Source organism: Limulus polyphemus, unplaced genomic scaffold (assembly GCF_000517525.1).
Source record: "Limulus polyphemus unplaced genomic scaffold, Limulus_polyphemus-2.1.2 Scaffold1848, whole genome shotgun sequence".
NCBI lineage: Eukaryota > Metazoa > Arthropoda > Merostomata > Xiphosura > Limulidae > Limulus > Limulus polyphemus.
The window spans coordinates 5,112-14,640 of NW_013667458.1; the positions used below are offsets into that span (position 1 = coordinate 5,112).

The 9,529-nt window shown below is 33.2% G+C and overlaps 1 protein-coding gene across 1 annotated transcript in view; it reads right to left on the reverse strand.

Annotated features, from left to right (window-relative positions):
• LOC106465142 (carboxypeptidase B-like) overlaps positions 1-9,529 on the reverse strand; it is a gene marked incomplete at its 3' end in the record, with an annotated part of 18,607 nt that overhangs the window by 4,533 nt on the left and 4,545 nt on the right. Inside the window, exons 3-6 of the mRNA XM_022392966.1 lie at positions 5,697-5,798; positions 3,133-3,237; positions 468-508; positions 399-435 (exon numbers count right to left, since the gene is read on the reverse strand). Coding sequence (XP_022248674.1) covers positions 399-435; positions 468-508; positions 3,133-3,237; positions 5,697-5,798 — 285 coding nt within the window. The remainder of the gene's footprint in view (positions 1-398; positions 436-467; positions 509-3,132; positions 3,238-5,696; positions 5,799-9,529) is intronic.

Below are 9,529 nucleotides of genomic sequence, written 5' to 3' on the forward strand. Positions count from 1 at the left end.
GGGGGGGGGGCGTATTAAAAGGGTAGTTAATATTTGTTTAAATGTTCCATAATGATTTGATACATTCTGTGTAATTGTTTTTGCCATCCTCGTGGGCCTGTTGGTGAGCAATGGGCCACGGAGTAATATCCCCGGCCTCCCCGCCATCTCGGTGGGCCTGTAATGAACATCAACTGCAAAAGAATTGACTGTATAAGCCTATGTACTTAATATTTTAATTTTTTTCCCTCGAAAAAACAACAACAAAGTTTAGGCATTGAGAAAACTTAATTCGAAACGCCAGGAGATGACAAGTGAAAATACAATGTAGTTAAATTTCAGTATTAATTTGACACTTCCAGTCAACAGAGTAACAACGTAAATGAGAAAATAAAGAATCAAGAAGAACTCTTACTTACTGTGGTGTGGCTGTATTCGTAACCATCAGGATTCATGACAGGGAAGATGCACCATCGTAACCATCCAACAGCTTTGTAACATTAGCATCTATCTCATAATCGTTCAACAGCTTAACATGAAATATAAGCGAATTTCAGTTTATGCATTAAAATTTGTAAAAAGAATTCTAGTTTCTTAAAAAAAGGACTAATATTTTAAAATCGCATATAGAAAACTTTCTCGTAGATTCTGACCCCTCAGTGGCTCAGTGGTATATATATATACTTGAGGGCTTATACGCGCAAAATCGAGGTTGGAAACCCGCTATAGTAACAACGTAGACAGTCTATTCTGTAGCGTTGCACTTAAAACACAAAAAAACATGGATTCTTAGAGTGTTGTTCAGCTTAGTCAAAGTTAGATAACTTGAATATCTTTACATTAACGGTAATAACAAAGAAAACAACGTATTTAAATTAGTGTACCTTAAAAGCGGCTTGTTCTAGGGGAATTAAATTTTACACAGGCAAATTGAGAATAATAAGTTTCATTCAGGAAAGTTAAACATAGTAATAGGTGTTTCAAAAATCGTCACAAGCTTGTCGTTAAATGATGTTATAACTCTACATGAAATTAAATATTACATAAAAATATATATTGGACGTAAACTAGTTGCAAGTTGCATGGCGTACATTCCCCCCCCCCCCCCCCAGTGGCACAGCGGTATTTCTGCGGACTTACAACGTTAGAAACCGGGTTTCGATACCCGTGGTGGGCAAAGCACAGATAGCCCATTGTGTAGCTTTGTGCTTAACTTCAAACAAACAAACAAACTCTTGATGAGTTTCAGTTTCTAGCGACCACTTCAACTCTCATCAAGAGATGGGAATACCTACTAGCCTTCCTTTCAGTCAACATGGCGAAAGCACAAAAACGACGATCAGTAGTACAAGAAAGAATTAGCATAATATTCATAAAAGGGTTAAGGTTTCATTCTATTATTTATAGACATATATATTTCATTGCAAGACGTCGAACAATAACAAAAAAAGGAAAGGCTTCGGGATAAGTACTACAGGAGCGCTCACACATACATGTCCGGAGAGCCATGAGAGTTTTGGTGGCACGTACTACCCCCCTCCTCTCCCCAGATTCGCTAGTGATAACCATCCCTAATTTTGAACTATATTCAATGGAGGAAGGGCAGTCGAAGCATCCTCTGGCGATGGCTTTATTTAGCCTCTTTGAGTGGAATAGAGGGAGTAATAGTCACTTTTATAACGCTCTCATAGGTGAAAGTGCGGCTGTTCAGCGGTATCACGTTTCAACCCCTAACCTTCCGATACACAGCCCGACACGCTATTTCTGATGTTTTTATTATAAACATTCTGTGGTAATATAGTATTGTTTCAAACTGTATATATATAAACTCTAAAACGTATAATGTACGATACTTCGAAACTCGTTTGTTTCGCAATACACAAAGAACTTATATCAAAAGTGTATTGCAATTCAAAGCCCCAGCAACTAACAACAAAGGGAGAACATTAAGTTTCTAAAGTGAAATAGCAGTCTAGGAGAATCGTATTTTTATTCTTTTTGACGGATCAGATGTTTTTGTTCACTCGACGCATGTTTAACTTCGTAGGCGAGTTTTTATGTTTGATCAGAAGTTCTACAATACATTGAATGTAGTATAGTTGCCTGAAGTTTATTGAAAAACTTTCCAATAACATTTTTTAAAGAATTTTAAAGATCTAACGCAGTCTTATAGCAAATGGGTAGACACTTGTTTAGTATATAAATATCGTAAACCTTTTAATAAATTAGAATACGAATATATTAATTCAAGATAGTTAAAATCACGTAGGAGAGGAAAAAAAAGTAAATCACATTCAACAACATCTTATAAAAACCCTAACGCTTTCGACACATAGGTTCATCTTTATCAGGGTCAAATGTTTCAATATTCCAGTACGTGTTTCTGCATTTATATACATGCTTCAGATTATACAAGACACACACAACTTTGAACTACACTAATTTTGCCCTTAGAATTTGTCTCATCGTATTTGTTTGTGTAAGTTTGGAGCGTGTCTATCCGGATGCTTGCTTATTGGATGTTGTGTAACATGGGTCTCAATGTATGTGAATTTGCTGAATTGTCTATAAAGTGGGTCTTAATGTAACATCTGACTTGCTGGTCACATACAAGGACTGAGAAGTTGAAAGCTCTAGTTTCCCCTTTTACTGTAAACGGGGCTTGCCTAATAACGTGGTATTCTGGAATGTTCTCATCTCTAGAGATAAGAATTAAATATAATTGGAAGGAAAGTTTATTATTCCACACATATTTAGCTGGTGAAGATATCTCGTGTATTTTCTATAAGTAGCACAGTTGGCCTTCATGTTTTATTTGTTGTTTTCATAGTTTCTGAAACATCTTGTTTCAATCTCTTTTATTCGCGATTGAGTCAAATTTATCACTAAACACTTCATTTGAAAATCCCAAGCCTCTCCTTATTGTGATTATTAACTTACTTTAATTTTCGCCAAGTGTACCTTGCAGTATCACAACTGCAAAGTTCGTTTCTTCTAAATTTCAATTGAAAACAGCCAGGAATAGATATGTTAACACAAACTAGAAATCAACAATTAATATGCTGAGCATATTCACCATGAGTTTTTTTGATAAAGAAAAAAGAAAAGAAAAACAAATCCACAGGATAGATTCTCTTTGTAATTTTACCTTACCTTCGTGGCAATGTAGAGAGCGCTGGAGGGAGTGATCCATTCCCGAGCATGAGTACCGCCATCTATCCAGATAATAGGCTTCTTAGAACTCTTATAGGTGGTGATCTGTAAATTATAACACTTTGAGTTCAACAAAATATTATACGTTTTCGTATAATATCATAAACCTTTATCACCGAGGAGCACGTTCCCATCAATAAAGTGACCGTTGATTAAACTTTTTAATACAATTATTTTTTTAGAAGTATGAGTTTCAACCTACCGAGTCGATTTTAATATTTTTTTTAAATCTTCAAGTACTGGTGATCGTAAAATTTTTGTGAGAATATTACGTTTGTTCACCAGGTTCTATTATTGTTAACTCAACAATGTTTTCACTTAGTTTATTGTGAAAGTATACATTACACATTGTTTATAATGTAATTAGCAGATGTGTGTTGAAACAATTCAACAGCAATTTTCCTAAATATAAAATATGCAGATCAGAGCGTTCATGCAATATGATTGTATAGTGGGCCGTTTACAACTGTCTTTTGTCATTCCATGTTATTTCAATAACGAAAATTGCATTCCGTTTGATTTTAGGTAAAGGAGACTGAATATAATGCATTTTTGGCAAAAATCTTTGGTTTTTTTCATGTAATGGGTTCATCTAACATATTATAGCGCTCAGCTTCGCTAAGTAGCCTTTGAGATTTTTTTCCAATGGATGCCGCCGTTCCCTGTGATCTAACTGAGCGCAAGAAAAAACCGCTTCGGAAGTAAGTGCTTTTTTGACAGTTGTCATTTCTCTAAGAAGTGTCAAAGGATAGATATTTAATTCAATTCAGTTTATTCGACATGGTACAATAAAAATATGCAAGTGTATAATACAGACATAAAAATATATATATATATATAGAAACCGCACAACAACAAATATATCCTCAAACACGTTTTTTCTCTTTATGCGTTTTTTCCATTCATGCTCCTATCTCCAAAACATTTCTTTCAATCAGTCGACGGAGTAAGTCCCGTTTTTTTCTTTAAATTCCCCCACAAAAAGAAACATTATTCTTCTTAATAAGTTTTTTCTCAGATTGACTTTTCAGCATATACAAATACTGGCAGATCGATGTTGATGTCCATATGAAGTTTAAGGAATTGCAAAAAAATTAATAATTTTCCTGTAATGTCCTTTTGAAAAGAAGCATTTTGATATATATTTGTATTTTACGAATAACCGTTCAAGAGATACAGAGCATGACAGACAGACATCTGGCTGTTATATATATATATATATAGTCAATCGCCCTAACCACCTGGCCATGCATGAATGTTTTATGAGCATGTTTTCTAAAAGTTAATTATATTATAGTAACATTATATGCATAAAGAATGTTTATCCCTTTTCTAGTATTTCACGAAAACAACCATTTTTGGTATATTTGGTCATGTCTTGTAAGTAGTCTTTGGTTAGAAATTTGACTTATGTATATTTTTATGTTATGTTCAAATCTGTTTCTTCATAAAACCTTATAGATCAAACCATGTGAAAATTGTTTTGAAGAAAATATTCCTACATGGTCAAATTTATGACCCTGTGAATTATTAATTGTGATGGCAAAGTATTTGAGAGTGAAGGAAAAACGTACAAAGGTATAACTTTTCAAAAAAAAAATGCTTATAAAAGTTTTGATTAAATTTTAAAAATCTCTTACCTAAGTTGAACATTAAAAATAATGCATTATAGCGCCATTTGTTGGGTTGAAAATATATTTAAGTTGTGTTTGATACAGACAGACACTGGTGTTTATAAGTATTATGATATCATCCCTTATAAGGGTGCGCTGTAGCGATCCCTATGGAGGGATGAGTCCGGTTGAAATTGGCAGCTTGTACATTTTGAGCATGGTTGCGCGTACGCTAGGACATCGACAAACCCTAATCAAAGGGCCAGCAGAAAGCCCTTCACTAATTAAGTATAAAACTGCCTCTAAATGTCAGCTAATTTTCTTCATCTTTTTTTCCTTTCAGTCAGCTCTAACTCATAGACCACAATGTGGCTACTTTCGGCTTACACACCAAACACTTCACTACTCCTTAGGATGCGTCTTTGAAACCTAGAGCCCCAAGTGGTCCACTATAGGTTAGTTACACCCAAAATATATACAGTGATATAGATTGTTTAATATTACCCAATACGCAAATCAATTAATAGATGGCACCACTTGTGAAGCTAATCGTAAAAAAAGAAGAAGAAAATTCCAAATATTAGCATTAAAAAAGTTTATTCTAAAATTGTTGGGATGGAAAAAGATCGGAAGCCAGAGAGCATTTGGGATTGGACTGCATTATACATTCCTCCATTCCACCACCTAACTTATATATGCATCAACCTTATGACCTTTCCTTATAGGGATTCTTAATTTACTTTGCTTTTACCCAAGTGAAATGTTAGTTTCTTTTAAGTTTACATTGAAAACAATCAGGAACAGATATGTTAATACAAACCAGAAATCAACAACTAATACGCTGAGCATATTTACAATGAGTTTTTTGATAAAAAAGAAATCCATAATTACCTTCAGGACAAGAAGATCTCGACCTTCAAAAGACTTTCCAATAGAAAAGGTAGAAGCTAGTTTGGGATATTCTGATGCCAGATATTTCATGTATTCGTGAATCTGTTATGATGTAAAATCTGAATTATTAGAGAAATTTCTATTATAAAAGAAGAATGCTCTCTTTGCACGTTTCTCAAGATAACATGACTGAAAAAAGTCAACTAGAAATAAACTACAAGTACAGCAATATATAATTATTTTTCACTCGATTAACAAAACACAAATATGCATTTGACAAGTACTTAACTACACAATAAAATAATTATAATTCTCGACTTCTTGAATTAGAGAAGTGAGTTATGTAATACATTTCGTAAATTAATATTATTTTTAGACTTAATGTGTGAAATCTTGTTTTATATGATAAATACAATAGGATATTATCTTTTAAAGGCCATTATCTGTTATCGCCAGCTTTGTGTGATAAGCTATTTCATTTAAAGTATACAAGTTATATAAAAAAGTTGAAAACGAATTTGCAGTATTTGACAATGTCTAAAAAAACACAGTAAATATAAACCGTTTAATAAAAGTTATCTGATGAATTAATTACTAAATAACTAAGTTTGATTTTGATTTCTGGAAATTGTTTTCTGTACATTAAGACGAATGACATTAACTAATGAGAATATTATCCACAGATAAAATTCTGGAAAGTTGAAGTCTAATTTCGTTTTTAAACCATCAGAGTGCAGTCATGTGTTGATAGCTTACATTGAGATTGGTTGTCATCCAATCAACCAGAAAGTGCCATACCAGTATAAAACTTATAATTAAGATGAAGATGAAAACACACTTAAATGTTGTCGTCAACTGTTAGTTCTTTAGCTACAAATATGGAAATTCCAGTTACCTCACTGAGGCGATGGTAAGAGGAGAAGAAAGTTGGAGGTGACCGTCCAGAAAGTTTATTGTTTCTATCAGAACCTCGTTCCACTTCAATAGCTCTAACAACAAGAAGCGATAAACTGTTAATATCGTAATTACACAGCAATGGTGCTTTCTTTTTCGGTGAACTAAACGTTGGACTTCGTTGTGGTCACTGATAAGTCTTATTCTCAAATCAGCGTTAAAGCCACTGTCTGTACGATTAAAACAGTAAAGGCAACAAATCAAAATTCATAATAGACACAAGTGCTTTAACTTTATAAATCTTAAGTTTCTAATTTGTTTACTACTGATGAGATCCACATATTGCATATACTGAGTAATTTGACGTTTTCACCTGTTGTAGCGTCCAGTTAAAAAAATGACAAAAAATTGCATGAAATTACTCATTTTCTATGTAAAATACATTGGGAACCTTAAAAATAATTAATTGGATTAACTGCAAAATTGATGGTGTTTTGATTATTATATTTATTTTTTACTGAACAATGCCTGAAAAAAATATATGTTGTTACATATCAGCTTGTTTGTAAAATTTCCCTTAGAAATTATTTCCGAGAAACTTCTGCGATACAAGTCCTTTCTTAATTAAAACTAGTTTATTCTCGTTACAAACTTTGTAATACACTTAATTTCCACAGTCACTTTAAACTTAACTACTTTTATAAACACACGCTATAATTCACAGCGGTTCACACACTTTACTTACGGTGCCTACTGCTCGCTTGACTCAATTATCTCTCTATATCTATCTATCTGCAATTATTTGCCGGGCTTATATACTGAAATAGAGGGCGCCTAGAAAAGACTAGAGTTGCCAGGAAAAGTCACGATCCTTCGAGAATCTCATGACATGTTACCAGCGTCACGTGACTTTCGCTGTCGTAAAAATGTATTAACGTTTTTAACATAACTGAATACCGTGACTAATTTGATAACTTGGGGGCGAGGTTCTACTTGTGTATAACTGTTACTTTTTATCGTATTCTTTTGGAAAATTAGACTCTAATGTTTCTTTTTACATTTATCAAAACAAGTCATTTGTTCGATGGATGGTGTAGTACTTGTAAAGGAAAAAAACAAATATAAATTATAATTACTTTATTGATATTTTCAAATTTCTATAACAGTGTTAAGAAAATCCCGCGGTTTATATTAATAAATACTATACTATAATTGGTTCTAATTAACTAACGATATTATGTTTGACATTTATTCACTCACACAGAAACACTTTCAGTCACTGAACTTTACGGAAAGTCTAACATGAGTGCCTTTTGTGCATTTTAATATGTGTACAGCCTTAGCAGTCAATATTAAAGGTTTTAAAGTATTTTTGAACTGAAACTTTACTGTTTAAGGTGCTTTTTGCCCGAACGTTCTAGTAGGGTTTGTTCAGTTCCTTGCGATCCCTATTATGTACACTACTGTGGTTCATGATGTAAACATTTTGTTTCTTTGATTAAAAGTCTTACAAATTCCACATACAATCTTACGTAAGAAACTTTCATCAATAGACCTAACTTTACAGTAGACGCTAAATAGTCACTTGCTAAATTCTACTTCTACCGTACCTAAGACGTTTCTTGTATCTCTCTGTATTAATTAAATAATTAAACATAAACATGAGCTAACTAACTCAAAATATCACTCTAACACACTCGGTAATCAATCTTAATCATAATCATCAGTAAATTCACTAACCAATCAACCATAATCTAATCTAGCCTAACTAGGGTTTTATCCTCTCAAGCATTTCTGAAACTTTGAAGAAGGTTCTAGTCATTAAGTCATGTCTATCACGCTACGTCAATCGTCCTTTTGGCTAAACTACAATACAAATGATAAAACATAAAAAATAGAGCGTAAAAAAACAATATAACCTTATTTGTGTGTGCACTAAAAATTCGATTTATCTTTCTATTAATCGCTTGAAATATGTTTATGAGCATGAACATACCTCGCAACATTTTCGATTACAATGGTACTCTGTATGCTGTTATTCGTCAGAATTTCTTGCACCATTACGTAAAGCTCTGCTGAAACCATGATATCCACTGATCGGTTGATACCCGTAGGCCTAATCCAGAAGTCAATCTTCGAGTTTGTAACACAAAAACAGGAGTACACGTAATTAAACAACTTTAATATTTCCTATAAATTTCCATATCAATATTTTTTCGTTTTACCAATGTAGGTATTGCTTTTAGATATAAAATAAGCGATACCAATACGTCTAATGTTTGCTAGCAAGTATTGATTTAACAATCTTTTGGGGGGGGGGGAGTATGACGGCTCATAAAGAGAGATAGTTCAAATGAAAAATAATAATGCTGTTGGATACAGGATAGTAGCATGATATGAATCTTTATTTAAACATTAAATTACTTTTTAATTTATGATTAGTTTCTTTGTTTGGAGCAAAGCCACTACGGGCCCCGGATTTTCGTGTTGTAAATTCGTAGACTTACCCTTGTCCCACATAAGGATTGTTTACGTATAGATATATTTAGTACATGATAAATGAATTAGATCAAGTAATAGGAAAACACAAACTCTCTCTCTGATGGTAGTCTAGAAGAAATGAAAAGATTAATTAGACAATTGTTGACTCAAAATGGAAAAAATAAATTACAAGACAGAAAATGTTTCAGTTTCAACCTAAAAGGGCATATTGCCAGGAACTTTAATAATGTTACGTCTCCGTTTGTTAATTAACTTTCCGTAACTTCGTTCCGACGAAACTTAAGCGACACAAGTCCTTTCTTATAAAACTGGTTTATTATTTACGAATATAACTTTACCAATACACTCAACTTCAACAATCGCGCTAACAAACGCTGTAATGTCTCTCGTGCTCTCTGACTGCAATTCAATTACTCACTGTCTATACACACATTCCC